This window comes from Ciconia boyciana, chromosome 5 (assembly GCF_034638445.1).
Source record: "Ciconia boyciana chromosome 5, ASM3463844v1, whole genome shotgun sequence".
NCBI classification, from domain to species: domain Eukaryota; kingdom Metazoa; phylum Chordata; class Aves; order Ciconiiformes; family Ciconiidae; genus Ciconia; species Ciconia boyciana.
The window spans coordinates 10,887,392-10,903,531 of record NC_132938.1 but is presented as its reverse complement, the minus strand read 5'-3'; the positions used below and the strand labels follow the sequence as shown (position 1 = coordinate 10,903,531).

General features: G+C 36.3%; 1 protein-coding gene across 4 annotated transcripts in view; it reads right to left on the bottom strand.

The window, feature by feature from the left end:
- The window catches only part of HTT (huntingtin), an 88,551-nt gene that overhangs the window by 68,241 nt on the left and 4,170 nt on the right, over positions 1 to 16,140 (bottom strand). For 2 of the 4 annotated variants that reach the window (XM_072861229.1, XM_072861230.1), the window contains exons 2-10: positions 13,396 to 13,479; positions 12,833 to 12,953; positions 9,099 to 9,158; positions 7,006 to 7,085; positions 6,399 to 6,537; positions 6,008 to 6,149; positions 4,361 to 4,539; positions 3,648 to 3,852; positions 2,720 to 2,767 (exon numbers count right to left, since the gene is read on the bottom strand). In XM_072861229.1, coding sequence (XP_072717330.1) covers positions 2,720 to 2,767; positions 3,648 to 3,852; positions 4,361 to 4,539; positions 6,008 to 6,149; positions 6,399 to 6,537; positions 7,006 to 7,085; positions 9,099 to 9,158; positions 12,833 to 12,953; positions 13,396 to 13,479 — 1,058 coding nt within the window. The remainder of the gene's footprint in view (positions 1 to 2,719; positions 2,768 to 3,647; positions 3,853 to 4,360; positions 4,540 to 6,007; positions 6,150 to 6,398; positions 6,538 to 7,005; positions 7,086 to 9,098; positions 9,159 to 12,832; positions 12,954 to 13,395; positions 13,480 to 16,140) is intronic. The other 2 variants (XM_072861231.1, XM_072861232.1) reach the window with 1 other exon arrangement.

The following is a 16,140-nucleotide window of genomic DNA, read 5'->3' as shown; positions in this document are numbered from 1 at the left end:
GATGAACCATGGACAAGAGCCATTAAGATCCAGGGACTACTAAGGCAAAAATCTTCAGAGAGGCTTCTGCCATAGAAAAATGAGAACCACTTATAACCTAACACAATCATCATAGAGTTCTCTTACTCACAAAGTAACATCTACTTTAAATAGAGGCAGTGGCAAGAGAAAGATACCTGCAGATGCACACTGCCTGGGAGCAAACCAAGGACATAACTGCACTGAGAAGTCTGTAAATGGGACAGGATACAGAGTGCAGACGGAGCTACTGAGCCCATCCTGGATCTTGCAAGTCACTTGCTGAGACAGAGGAATTCATGATAATTGCTTTGAGATAAGCCTGTTTTGCCATTTACAATAAGCTTCACTGGTAGTCTAAGATTCACCGTGCAAGATACCAATGTTTTGATAACACTAGGTGAATTCTTTTGCATCTCATTTAAGTTACAAGGGGTAAAAAAGGCCTTAACAGACTTTTGTATTAATTTCTCTATCACAACTGCTTTCATACATAGCAGTAACACTGCAGAATTGTCTTCCTCTGAAAAGTATGTTTTATGCTATTCAAACCTGTAATTAAGGCAGAAAAGTAACCATGATGTTTCCATGTATGTTCTATGTCAAATAACAGTAATTAATTGAGAACTATACACTCCTACAAAAGAATAAAATCCTGCTAAGAGTTCCCAACAAAAAGCATGAAAGAGTATATTCTTCTCTATTCTTTCTCACATTTACATGAATTTCACTGAAACAAACCAGGATATTCTTCTGCTTTCCACAGCTGACCACCTTTTAAAAGCAAGTGAAAGAGGAAGGACACTGAAAAAAGCTTATTAAGCATATTAGGCTTTGTATGTTTAAATGAGTATATAAAACAAGCTGCAGGATACTTTTCCACTATTTGGAAAAAAATTCAGTTAGGATGCAGAACATAGGCTTTCATTTCAAAATGAGTTTTCAGCCTTCTTTGCAAATAATTTTCTGAAGCTGAAACATAAACAAACCAACACAGGCCAGCTGCTCAAAACTAAAGTTGGTCTGAAGCAGTAAGACTGAAAAGACATGGAATATCTGAGTTCTGAGACCAGGGTCACAGATTTCTGTAGATCAGCCTCACTTTACACCCCTACACACAAAGGAGTATTACAGCTAGAGAAGTTTCATCCACAGCCAACAGCAGAAGCCTACCACTCTATATGGTAGTAGACTGCAAAACTACTTCAAGTAGGAACTGGGAATAGGCTTGATTTTTCCCTCCTTTCTACAATGGAAATGAACAATTTACAATTTGAAATTAAACCTGTACAAAACAAAATTGTGAACAGACTTCTTCAAATTCATTTATGACATTTTTTAGACCACAAAATCTTCATACCATAATCTTGAAAGAGGATAGAAGCTGATGACTCATAAATGTTTTCCCATTGACTGAAGGAAAGGTTAGTGTTTTAACAAGTACTTTAATTGAATTTCCACTATTATTAACACTTCAAAGTTACACTGAAGACTACTAACAATTCAAAGTATGAAAATGATGATTTACCATTTTTCATTTGAAAGTGTTATGCGTTGTTATTCTGATTTGTTGCATTCTGTCTCACCTTCAGATGCTGCAGCAGTATCTACTTTCAGAACACCCTTTCTTTCACTCTGTTGTTTCCAAACTAGAAATTATCACTGCATCTGTAAGCACTATTTCATTCAGCTCTACCCACTATTTCACATTTAGGTATATTCTTAAAGCATACAGATATATTCTTTAAGCATTATGAGATTCCTTGCACACAAAAATGGGAGGACATATTTGGAAAAAGCGTAAGCTAGTTGCTATAACGGTCCTTAAAAGTTTGTATAATCTTATTTAGTCTTCAAGGAAAAACTATTTTTCCTTGAAGTTTTGCTTTTCAGTATTGCACATCTCTGCTTACTATGCTACTACTGACTGCACTACACTCACACATGGTTCCACTGCAGTAGCAACATTTTGCTCACCTAAAACAGGCAATGAAACTGTTACGCAGCTGTATCTAGAGTGATTCTAGTACTGATATGATTGATTTTAAGCAAAGTGTAAATGTATAACTAGATATGAAGTACTTTCATGCACAAACTGGGAAAAGAATACTTCAGAGCAAATTGTATTATCTAAAATCCTGCTAAATGAGTTACTTATTGAAGAAAGAAATGAAAATATACACAGTAAGACACAAAGTGAATAGCATTAATCATCAAGAACAGAGAAAGAAATAAAAAAGCATCATATCAAAGCATGCAAACATACACGTGCATTAGTAACAGAAGAAGAAAAAAAACCAGGCCTGACAAAACCAGGAAGGTTAACTATTTTGTGAGTTGTTAAAGGTTAAGTATCACCATCAAAAGGAATAATGCCCTGTTCAGAGGGATTATTTTTAGATGTGCTCTTTAAAAGTGAAAATTGCATCAATATTCATCACCATAATTTTGCCAGTGAACTACAACAAAAATAAGAATTATACTGCTTTGAATGATTTTAGAATATGTTGATTGCAATATCAGAAATCTTGTCAGAATTCTTTTAAGATTTACAGTGATTGAGCTCAGCTGATAACACAAAGGCAGTTGTGAATGAAGACTGAAGTTCAGAAAGACAATGAAGTGGGGAGGGGGAAGAAAAAATAAACACAAAAAAATCAGAAAGGAATGCAATTCAAGATTTGTTTTTGAAAATAATCACCTTTATGCTTTCTCGCAAGAACAGGGCTGCATGAAGACCCCCCTCCAGCTGCAAATCACAGAAAGTAACACATCAGGGCAAAGACCGAGCTGCTGAAATCATGAAGGAATTCCAATAGCCACAAATGGGAAGGGGGAAAAAAAAAAGCCCAAAGCCAGGAAGAAATAGCAAACTTGTTGCTTTTGAAGTCCAAGTTTTTTGGATCATTAGCCATCAAATGACTTTTTATTTTTCTATGCCACTTGTGCAAAGTTTGCTTTAAAAAAAAAACAGCTCTAAATTTCACTGCTATGATTGCTTCTGGCTAATGAATTACCTTCTATTAGCAGCAATATTAGAATGATCTGTTAGTTCAATACAGAAGTCCTTATGGAAATCCAATCAGAGATTGATTCTTTTGAAACAGGTAAGCAGCAGTTAAGAGACAATTTTAAGAACATGCACTTCACAGACAAGAACACTGATAGTGATTTTAAAAGTTATGGATAAACTTAACTCATGCTTTAATTTCATGCTCGTTTTGGTATTCAGCAAGGAGCTATCCGTTAATATAAATTCTGATTAGATCAGCTTTTTATGAATCACAGTTGTCAGATGCTTGGTGAGAAGAACATTAATTTTGTGGGGAAAAAAAAAAATATCTGTCACCACAGTTAATTAACTTGCTCTGTGTAACAAAAAACCCCATCAACGCAAACTGTAAAAAATACTCAGAGTTTGTCACTACTCAATGAACGTATACCCACTTAAAGAAAGGAGGGAAAAAACCTCTTACTGTACCTGGAGGTGGGGCGGGGGGAGGGGGAGGGTGAAGTGAAGCATAACTGTATGCATTTCATTTTATCCTTCATTCTTTCGGCTAACACTGAGAAATAGAGCTGGTGATGCATGTTCATCTTTTACTCAAATTACCAAAAATATAGCTTACCTATAAGTTCCACTATGCTCCCACTGCGGTTCCTGCTGGCAGTTTCATCTTTGGATACACTGACCTGTGCAATGCCCCCTGAAGCGGTCAGGGCATGGAGAAGTTCAGGTGGTGGCGTTCTAAAGAGTTGTTGTAACAGTTCTAAAGCTCCGGTCACAACATTATGGTCCTGATGCTGGGTGTAATGCAGAGTCAATTCATAAACCTAAAACCCAACAAAGTACTGGAGTAAGTCTATATGAAGACACAATATACTACATTTCTTCTCGTATACCACATTATATTTCAGTGATGCATTAAAAATGACTGACGTTTGCTGTATCTAGTCTTCACCACACTCTTCCAAGAGGAAAATGTCAATTACTTGTAGCCATTCAACCACCTTTTTGGTAGAAGTCTGTTGTTTCTGTTTATTTTTATAGAAGGAGGAATCACATCAAAGAACACCATAATGATTATGAAGTTCTTTAGCTCCTTTGGGAACACCTAACAAGTACTGCTGATACATTTTTCTGGGATTTCTGGTCATTAACACTATTTATCAATAATTCCAGTCACTGGACCAACTGTCATTTACCAAAACGAACAGGAATTTGAGAAAAAAATGCAGAATGTTCAACATCAAACTAGTGCTGTATCATACTGTATGCAAGGTTTATTTCTTTTCCTTCCTATTAGTACTCTTCAGGTTAGGGTTATTATTCATATTTTACCTGTATTAGTTGTTCTGGTGAAGGTGAAATCTCTGTTTCTTTTCTTGTTACGCCAAAACTGCCTTTCAGGCTGGTATCCTTTACTTGTTGTTGCAATAAAGGTATGAGATATCTTAGTGTAAGTAAAACACCCAGAATTAAAAGAGTAGGATGATCATCTTCTACAGGAACCAACAAGCCTGGGGGTAGAAAAGCAGCAGCCAAATTACTTATTGACAGTGGTTACTTTCAATACAAATGTTATTTCATGCAGTCCATATCATAGCTTCTTTAAAAAAACCAAACAAAACCAAAACCTGGCAGCAACTTAAGAATGCTTTCTAAATGTAGAAACATTTGAAATATGTATTATTTAATATTCATGACAATGATTTAAGCAATGTGGGACAATGGTCAGAGGACCCTGTCTCACCTTCCCTGTTCCCTACCTCTTTTTGCTCAATAAAAAGACAAAAAAATGTCCTTTTCGTAATACCTGCTGCTTTCACCAAGTGATCTAGACTCTCTTGCTCCCTTCACCTGCCTCCTCTCTCCGCTTGGCAGTTTAATTAAGGTCAAACAAAATTCCCTCACATGCACACATGCTACTATCCTAATGAATGACATTTACACTTTTGCCTCCTCCTTCAAGTATTGGGAACCTTGTTCCATATACCTGCCTGCTAATCACAGAGTCAAACCCAAAACATATTAAGAACAAATATAAGTTACATAAGAAAACGCAATGTTCTATGTGGGACGGGCGGGGGGAAATCAGAATCAATTCATGGAGTTCCTATTAGTGCTCCGGTTGGAATTCAGTACCATTGTCAGGATGTTATAAAACATCACCTTTGAGGCAGGAAAGAACAATGTGTGCACAGAGGTACACCATTTTCAAGTCACACGGAGTGAGGAAAGTCACTACACGGCATTTGAATTTTTCACCCATTTTTAAAAGCAGCAAGGCTAACAGAATAATGCTTTATGTATCTGTTGGTCTTCCTTACCTCTCCTAGTCTACATAGTAAAGAACTCCTCATCAGTAACAAAACTGAGGCAAAGATTTCCACTACAGTGCAGACAAGCATCTCATCATGAGTTGCAAAACACCCCAAAGACCATGCAAACTTTGCAGCTGAAGAAATACGGAAGCAATACCTGATGCAAAGTTGTGTGCTTTTAAATAAAAAAATTCCATTTCTGGTCTAAGTTCGGTTTTCAACAAAGAATCTACATGGTACTTCTCCTAAAAAAGGTTACAGGGTATATGTTCATGACCCAGAGAACAGCAGTCATATCCTCCACCTCAGACCTGCTGCACCAACAACCAAGCTGCTGAACAATGCAAGTCTCCACAGACTCCTGAGCAAGTTCTTCCAGAATCCCTAGACCTCCTCGTTTTCCAACAGGATACTTGCTTCCCTAGCTTTGGCTGTTTCTTTTCAACATTACTGAATTAGCATTGCAGCACACACAGAGATACAAATGGCTTTAGTCATATCTTCATCTAAGTTAATACAAAATAGAGAAAGCATTAACAGTGTAACTGGTAGTCTAGGCATCCTTGCTTTGCCTGAAAAGCTCTCACATATGAAAAGTGTCTTACACAGAAAAAATGTCATGTTCCTTATATCTGAAGCAAATTTTTTTTCCCCTGACTCTTACCTAAAAGTACATTCAATAACCAGGCATAAAAATACTGCATTCTTCGTGAATGTTGACAGATGCTTACTGCTGATCCTGCCGCTGTTCGACGGATAGTAGGGGAACTGGATTTAAGATTAGCTATGAAAGCCTTCAATAAAACCTAGAAACAAAGATATCTTACTTAACTTTTTATGAGAAAGAAAAGGAGACAGAAGTGAATTAAGAAGTCAGCAAGTGTATTTTTCATTCATTCAAAGCATTACTTAACGTACATCAAGCAAGGGCAACTTTTGCCTTAATTCAGACATGCAGCTGTAACACTACTTTCTGTAACATCTGATTGATAATGCTGATAGCTTACTATGCTTCAAGATGTAACAGGGAGCACTAATAGGTTAAAGAAAGATACCTTAATCTCATTGTCGTTTGCAAAATTGCCAAACGCTGCCATGATTTTTGGTATCGCTGCAGCTAGTGTCTCTTGTACCGATTCTTCGGGTCTCTTACTTATTCGTGTTAGACAGGGCAAAAGGTTCACTAAGTACGGCCTAAGTATGGCAAAGGAGAAAAACTGATTTGAGACAAGAACAACTAAACATCTAAACATTTTTACCCATCTAAACATTTTTAATTCATACTTAAATTCTGTGATATTACTAAATCGTAAAAAATGTACCTGTTAGCTACATAGAATGCAGGAAAAAAAAGACAATAATCTTCTGAATACAATTTACAGACATTAAGATAGAACTAAAGAGAAGAATACACTTAAAAATACAAGTCAGTGTCTTCACAAGTTTTTCCCCCACTTCCCCCAGAGTCATGTAGAGCACAGAACTAAAACTCCACTAAAAGAAAACCAGCTAAACAAATAAAGCTACTTGAGAGACAATAATGTGATACGAATTCTTCCAACCTCCTAATTATGTATTTAAAACTTGAGAACGGTAACATTTTGTTAACATCTATATTTTGTTACATGTTCTTTGGAAAGTTCATTACTAGGATGTGTCTACCTGCATTTTTGAGGCCGAACTAGATGGGCAAGCTCAGCAAATCTCCACAGTGCAGCACGTAGACTTCTGGAAGCACCATTCTAGACAGAGTATATAATTGTTACATTTCATCAAGCAAAACCATTTCCTAGAAAATACCAATAATATACAATAGTATACAGTTTTATACCATTTTACTTAAACAGATAAAAATGTAAGGGGTCTAGAAGCCATAAATTTCCTTTAGCCAAAAGGAAGTCAAGTCATCTCCATGACTGCCTTTATTTTTCTAGCTGGTATTAGGAATTTTCCGAGTGACCCAAAATGAATACTAAGGAACACCAAGAAAGAGAAGGAAATGTCCAAGATCTCCACTCTGCTGAAATCAGCTTAAAATACCACAGAGAAAGTCATCAACCAACAAAGACACACTGATGATATGAGAGTCTAAAAATCACTGGAACACTTGCAGAGATATAAATGCAGCATAAAACTGACAGCAGTGGAGATATGCAAATAAATAACATTCAGCTCCTGAACACACCAAAAAAAATCCACATATTGATCTGTATCACTTCATAATGGCTTGCATGCTGAAGTTTAGTACCTGTTTGTCTGGACTGACACCTTCAGTTGCGCACCTGACTTGAGCCAGAATGCCTTTAGACCCAGTGTCAAGGATATAGTAAAGCTCCTTAGTATTGTTGGAAATACAGAAAACTATGGAAGTTGATAGATGTCTAGGAGAAATTGTGTACCTAATGATGTACCTAATTGTGAACCTAACCAAAAATGCTTCTCAAATCAAGTCCCTCTAAAGACAGAGCTGAGATATTTTAAAACTGTCATTTCTTTCTTATTTTCTTTAGCTAGTATATCAAAGCCTCATGGTCTCGTTAGCATGACAAGTAAAAAAAAAAAAAACCAAACTTGCATCTGAATTACAAAATGTGCATTTTTCAGGTTCAGAGCCAAACAACAAATTCTGGCATGGCTCCTAAAGTGATCCAACCGATGCACAAACAAAATTCAGTCTGCTGGGCGCTTCTGTTATGCCTGCTACCTCTCTCTCTTGCCTCTGCCATGAACCTGAGAGAAACTATTCAAGAAACACATGCCACCTGAACAACAAAATATTTCCTCCTGCACCTGGTCATAACATGCAGGAACTTCAGAGCTATTTTTGTTGGCTGTTTTTTGTTAATTAGCTAGACATCCATTTCTATACTCTCAAAAATTTTGCATTATATTAAGGTACAAAAATACAGTAAGATATTCATACATGGCCTACAAGTAGTCCACATCTGACAGAAGAAAAGCTATCCACATTGGTTTTGTTATTTATTTTCTGGAGTCCTATCAATCCCAAAAAAATGTAAAAAAAAAGGCAATAGCATTACTGTCCGGCAAATAGCATCTATATTTTCTCTCTATACAAGCCTTGCTATGTGTTTATAGATGCAAGAGACATGATTTCAGTGATACTGTCCTGAACACAGCATTTTTATTTTGTAGTCATATACTTAAAAGCTATTACTAAAATTCTTCCCGTGGACATAATTAAATTGGGACTTTTGGTGCAAAGAGAAATGCTTCAGTATTTTTACCTATGCTTCTTACAGAAGCTGTAAGTACACATCACACATTCACAAAACAAAGTAGTTAAAACTTGTATCAGGTCACTTCAGGTCTTGATCAAATGATTCCCTCAAGAAGTTATGTCAAATTATGAATATCACTGTCCTCCACCTACTTTTCACCACCCTTTTGCTTGAACTTATTCTTTCCAGCTCAGTCAGTGGAGCAAATATCATGAATATGCCTTATTCATTTGGGTGCAGTCACTAAGGTTAACTCAGACTGCTGTTCACACCAAATGCTCACTCATTTTCTGCCAGATAAGCTTTCAGGAGTGGTTAAATCTAAACAATGGGGCCAATAGTGAGGAACTAGGTAGAATAATACATTAAACATTGACAGATCCTTCCAAAGTGAAGCTTTGACCTTGATCTTAAAAGACATATGCTATTTATTTACACTAATGCCACATTCCGTGATACTAAAACACTTACTAAATACCATATTTCAAAAGGACACGAAGGAAAGAAACTCACCTTTTTAATCTCTTTATACAGTTCTAATTGTAACCTAGGAAGATTGGAATCCATCAAAGCCTGCAATAAAATGCATTGAGAACATACTGTATCAAAGGGGAGACACTTTACAGGAATAAAGTTACACTTGCAGTAAAACAGCTTCAAAAAAGGCACAGAACTATCTAACTGCCCCTATATTTGATGTATAACCAGGAAAGTGCTGAATACTGGAGAGAGGCGCCTTAATCTTTCACACAAACACAAAACAAATGTGGACAAATTCCACAAATTCTAACAGTTATTTGCAGTTGATAGTGACTGCATTACCTATTCTACCTAAAAAAGGCCATATGGGATCAGACTACAAGCAGAGCCAAGCTAACATGCTTTTTGGCAATCGCCAGGAATAGATACACATGAATAGAATATTAAAACACAAAAATAGTATTCACAAGCAGTGAGAGGTATTCCCTGCTATACATCCCCACCATCAAGTAGCCTCCTACTACTTCTCAAACTAAGGCTGTATTTGTACCATTACCTTTAACAGCCCTTGAAAAACCCTTCTTTCATGAATTAGCCTATTTTCTGCATCCATTTATTACAAAGTGTTCTGGACACCAGAAGTATCGCATCCCAGGATCTAATCAAGCATAGTGCAACAGAGCATGCATTGTAGTTTGAACCTGCAGTCTGGCTAAGAACTAGGGTACGTGAAATGAAAGTAAGCACTGAGAAGTAGTCATTTTCTGTTCACCTCAACTCGATCATTCTCCCTCCATCTTTAAAATGGCAGAGAAGAAAAAATATTAAAATAGTTCTGCTATATATAATCTCTTCCCACGGAATATTTTGTATACATATGATTACCCTTTCTCTTCCATTTTTTCCCTAGTGCATACTACTATTTATGAACATTTCCGCCACCACTTCCTCAGATGAAATGAGAGCTTCATACAGTGTGCAAGTGTACATTATGGATTTATACAGTGCTATAATGTTTGTTATTTCATTCCTTCTTCCTTGCCCAATAATTTAATAATTTCTAATTTTCTATCTGCCACCTTTACCACCAACCATTAAGCTCACATCTTCACAGGATTACTCTTACATGGCATATGCTGCTGTAGAGGCCACAACTGCTTAAGCATGGTCAGTGAAGTACCTGTGGCTCCTCCAGAGCATGATTCCCCTAGCCTAAAATTGTATGCCCCAAAACTTCACTCCCCCCACTTATACCAGTCATTATAATCAATGGTATTGCCTTCCCCAGAAAAATCTTACCTGGCTTGTATCTTTATACTGTCATAAGCACCCCAACTATTAACTGCAGGTGCCTAGATGACAGTAGGTAGAAATAAATCTCACTTACTTCACAAAAATTAATTTTTATGGGAAGTTCACTGCCCCTGTATATAAGGGTATCAAGCAACACAAACAGGCACCAGCTAATATTTTGTCTTCAAAGGTAAGTTGTCTTTGCAACACACTCAATGGAGCAACTCTTTTCACTAGTGTATACCTCTATTTTTAGCAGGCTAGAATCTAAAAAGTCAACTCAATCAGAAAAAATTATATGCACAGTCGACTCTAAATTACAAGTAATAAATATCAATTACTGAGACCAACTGTACTCCAATCTCTGTGAACAGTCCCACCAGTATCATTAGCACAGAGAATACTACATCATCGTAAATCAGCTTCAGAAACAAGACAGCTTCAGTAACACCTTACCCGCAGAAACCTGGTAACTCCCAACTTGGGATTTTTTCTTTTTAATAAAGGTATCACCAAAGCTATTTAAACTTTGAGCCATTTATGCTGTCTGTGAGGTTCTGCCAGGTAAGTGTAGTGATACTTAAAGATGACTACAGAGTGTTTAAATAAACTTATTTGCTGTTTCAGTTTACAGCCTTGTCTACACAGAAGTGTTAGCATTTTAGTTATACTAATGAGCATAAACTCCAGACAGACACACAATTACTCAAGTAATGCTTACATGTATATTCTTATATTTAACGAGAGAAAATTTAAAGCATCTTTCTAGCAACAGAATTAGTCTCTAAAATGCCTGAGGTACTAAAGAAGCTGAACGTTGACTAATATGCAAGCTTAGGGGCCCGACGCCTCTGTTTCACTCATCACAAGCATCACTGCTACTTGCATGACCAAAAATAAAACTGCACATCTTCTTGTCTCTGCATTTACACACGAGAGAGCATCTGCCTAAAGACTAAGTTGCTTCCACACAGCATAAAACATAGAAAAAAAATACAAACTATGACCAGCTTTGATAACAGTCTGATACATCCACGTGGCTGAGTATCACAACTATTACCATTTCATAGCTGTGACCAACTGGCAACCTTAATAACTGATAGAAGACTCCATCATTTAAAATTACTTTAATCTTCAAAACAAAACAAACTACCATACAAAGATTTGGAAAAAAATTAAAGTTTAAGTTACCTTGAAACATGCCAGAAAGCAACAATATTAAATAGATCAGTGAATTAGAGAGGTCAATTTTATACCAAGCCTACAGAAGAGTTTGGTGGAAAGAAGGAAGTAAGTTTGCATTCTTTAGAACTGTTTCAGAAGCTCTTTTAACGCTAATTAAGTTACATAATGGTGTATGCATTTCAGAGTGCTAAACTCCTGCAAATGGAAAAACATTTAAATCAGAACGAATAGAGCAAAGTGCTACAGGGCAAAAGAAAAAAAGCAAGACACCTGCACTTGGTCATTCCCTATCATTATGGAATACACTACATCGTCAGTAAGCTTTCTCCATACAACTTTTAGCCACAAGCTCAACGCCCAAAATTTAATTCATTCAGATATCAAACAAATAGAACTTAACTGAAAGAAATCCCTACAGAAATAGGAATGTTTTGTTTGCTTGCTTCTACACGCCCCTTCCTGCTAAAAAAGATTATTATTTGCATATTTCTAAAGCACTTAAACTTTGCATCAACTAGATTAATTATGCAGGTACATTACATTGACTTAAAGGTCAAGTATTTCAGAAAACAGGGGAAAAAAAAAAAAAGAAAGGGCAGGTGAAGGTAAACCTGTCCTGGAAGCAGCAGCTCACGGCAATTACTCAAGAAGTTCATTTGTTCATTTTAAGATACTTTGAATCAAGATTTAGACCTTGCCTGACCTCATATGAATGCCCACCTGCTGTTCTCCAGCCCTTCATTCTGGATCACAGTAGGGTAATAAACAATCTGCAGAACACCATATTTATCCTAATTATTGCCTAAAAGCTCTTCCTCCAAGTCTCATCAAATCACACTACCTGAATTACAGCATACTACTAGTTTGGAATGAAAAGCCACTACATCTTTCAGTCAGCTTTTTAATAATATTTTTACCTTTTCTCATGTTAAGTATCTTTATGTTTACAGAACAATAACAGAGTATTCCTCCCACACATCAAGCTGATTTTAGAAAAGCCCACGTTCTTGTTTTGGTTAACTTGAAGAGAACAAAGTTAATGAACGACTGCAGAAAAGAATAGATTAGAACAATGAATGACAGAACACAACGTTAAATAGCTTGATCTGGGCATAAAAAGCTCTCCTAAGAGCACATACAGAATTCAGTAATGAAGCTTACTTAACCTCTTACATTATGAGATATTATCAACAATAAGAAAAGCAACTAAAAACATCAGTGTGAATTCATACAGGATACTGCACCAAGAAGAGGTAAAATCTGGTAGTACAATATATAAAAGTTCTTACTTTAATAACTTTATTAAGGCATTCATCAGCAACCATCCGGACATCAGATTCTGCATCCTCACTGCAGAGGAGAAAGAGTTCCATAGCAATCCCTAGCAGTTTCTGAAATTCTGGAGAATTTCTGAATAAACAAACATTAGAAAATTACAATATGCACTATGAAAAGCAAGCACCAGTGCTATTTTTGAGGGGGTTTCAGAATCCAACTACATATATATTATACACAGTTAGATAACAGAAGATATTCAGTGGATTAAAGCACTTCATTACGAGCTGGGAGATCATTTCCCTGCTCTTTCCTACATAATCTGGCAAGGTATTTGACCTCTGTGCCTCAGTTTCTCTGTCTGAGGTAGAAGGATAATGCCTACTCTACCAATGCTTAAACAAAATTACTTCTTAGATTTTGGGTTGGCAAAAAAAAAAAAGTTAAAAATTGTGCTATTTCAGTTTTAAACAGAAGTTGAGCATTTAAAATCAGCAATTATCAGGAAGCATCCAAATAACTAATGCTCCAAAGTAGCTATTCATATTAATGCAATAAATTAAAGACATTGTCTTACCTTAAAGACTGAGCAACTATGTTTTCACATATTGTTAGGCAATGATTCACTCGATCTTTCTTGGTAGTTGAAAGTTCTTTCTTTCTAAAAGAAGAACACAATGATAATGAGTCCAAGATAAGACTTCAAAAGTGAGCAGTGACCATTTAAACACTCTTGCTAGAGTAGTGCCTAATGATTATACAAGAAAAAGATGCACTCTGCTGGTCATTATATAAACAGCTGTAAGCCAACTACCTCTAGTCCCAGGACTTCATATACTAACTGCTGCTGAGAGCATGCAGGCAACACAAGCAAAGGGAAGGATACAAACTTAAAAAAAAACCAATAAACCATTTAACAGGGAATATCATATTAATTCCGTAACTTTCACTGAGAAAATATTTGGGAAACAAAACTGAAGAATGAAGAGGAGTAAAGGGAAAGGAAGGAAAAAGTGGAACAGACCTAGAACAAAGCTGAAAAAGAAACTGATAGAAACAAAAAGGTTGGGGTAAATAAGCCATAAGAACAAGTCTTGCAGACCTAAAAATACCACTTTTTAAAAGACATTCCTCACACATAATATCACCTTAGACTTTTTTTGTCTGGCAGTTCTTGAAACTTACAGTTCTATTAAATTGACTATTTTGTATCTGAACTGGAAAGCTTGCCGAGGCAATCCTATCATATGCCACATTCTTCCAAATGGTTTTGTAACTATAAAAATAGCAAAGCTTTAGGCACAGTCTATGCCCATTGCGAACAACGTCCCTATAGTGACACCTGGTATAGTCCAGGAAAGGCCAAACTTAGTCAACTCACAGCAAACGAGTGTAAAACTAAAAGAATAAAATTCACAGAATCAAAGAATGCATATCTACAAGCGATGCAGAGCACAATATGAAAAGCTTGTACTTTGCAAAATCTGTTTAACATTCACTTCAACATGACATAAGCTCCTATAACCCTTTATGGCTGAGCCCAGAACAGAAGCTTCTTCCCTGCTCCACCCCCAACAAAGGAACTGACAAAAAGAGAGAGGGAGAGAGATTCACAACTATGACCATGAAATTTTATTTCATTGTATGCAGTGTCTCCTACTCTTAACTTTACTGACACAGAATCACTTCTAGAAAAGCCGACATTACTTATAAATAATTAACCAATAGCAATACTGAAGCCAAACTGCACACCCAAAGGTACCTCTCCTGGGTCTGTTTCACAACAAAGAGGTAGCTGCTTCTTCACTCACATTCAGAGGAAATCTTCCCTTTTGTTTTCCAAGTGAAAATTGATCACCTGTATTTTTAGCATTTAATTTTCTGTCTTAGCAAAAATAGCAAAACCATCAAATAGCAAAACAGTGTTTCTGAACTAGAAGTTGGAAAACGATGTGAACAGCCTTGAGAGACATTAATATAGTCAATACAACATTAAGGACCAATAGCAAGTAGCCAATAAGCACATTAAATTAAACTAACTCAAACTACATTGTTAGACAAAAATTTTGAAGAATTAAGCTGTAATATTAAAGAGCTTTAGCTCAAATAATAGTACAGTTTTTGGGAAAAGTAATTCTTTGCAAGTACCCCTGTCCTCCTTCTTCTGTCAGATTGGAAGTGGGAGGTTGAAAAGTGTTTGCTCCCAAGATTTCAGTTTTTCTCCCAAGGATCCTCTCATCTCAGTCTAGAAATGCTTTCCCTTTTTAAATGTTTAAGGAATAGTTCTGAACAAAAACATTTTTTCCATTACAATTGGGAGTATTTTGTTTAGGTAAGCTTCAGCGTTCCTCAAAGAGGATCTCTTCTTTGGCTGGTGTTCTTAAGCAACTGGCAGAATATGAGTAGCCAGTCTGAATCCGATCAAGATATACAATGTCCGTCTATCTTGAAAAAGCACCAGAGTCTTTAACAGCACTTTCAGGTCACCTCTAACAAAACAGCAAATACTTCCTAAAACGTCCAACTGATTTTGCAACTTAAGTACCATTGATGTGAATGGGTACCTAAGAAACTGAATAAATAATATCAACTTTTATTATAATTTTACCTAGCATTGCCCACATCTGTTATGAGCACCATTTTCAGTACACATTCAACCCAAGAATAGAACAGGCACATCTGAACTTGCCCATAAGCTCACTGTTTCAGATACAAAACACATTAAAGATATTGCTGAATGAGACTGCTTTCAGAATAAAGTTCTATATTATCTACACATAATATAGCCCTGAGCAAGGCAAGCAGTCGTGTTCAATACTACTCAGACTAGTACAGACCAATCACTTCAGAAGATTTCTGTAAACAGAGAGCTCAGCTAATACTGGATCTACCACCTCACTGAAATAAATAACTTTAAAAATTTAAAAGGCCTGAATACAGAAAATTTAATGTGAAAACTTCAAAGGAATGCATATAGTTAACAAGTTAACATTTAAACTGAAATAACAGAAACTGGAAGTGAAGACTATCAGTTACTATCCAAAGGGAAAGAAGAACAAAAATTCAACCAAGTTTGCTGTACTGAATCTTTCATCTGCTATTTGGTTATCCAAATTCAAAAAAATCAGCCTTTGAAGGAATGAAAGAAAAGGTAGAAGAAAAACAGCTAACGTACATTGTGCACATACACACATTTTCTGTGCCTACAGAGAGAAGGATAACAGAAGAGTATCTGGAGATAGAACACATGATTTTTATTAAAAAAAAAAAAAGGCAGTTCTGTTCAGAAGTATTATGAAGTCCTCAGGCAAACTGCTGATGA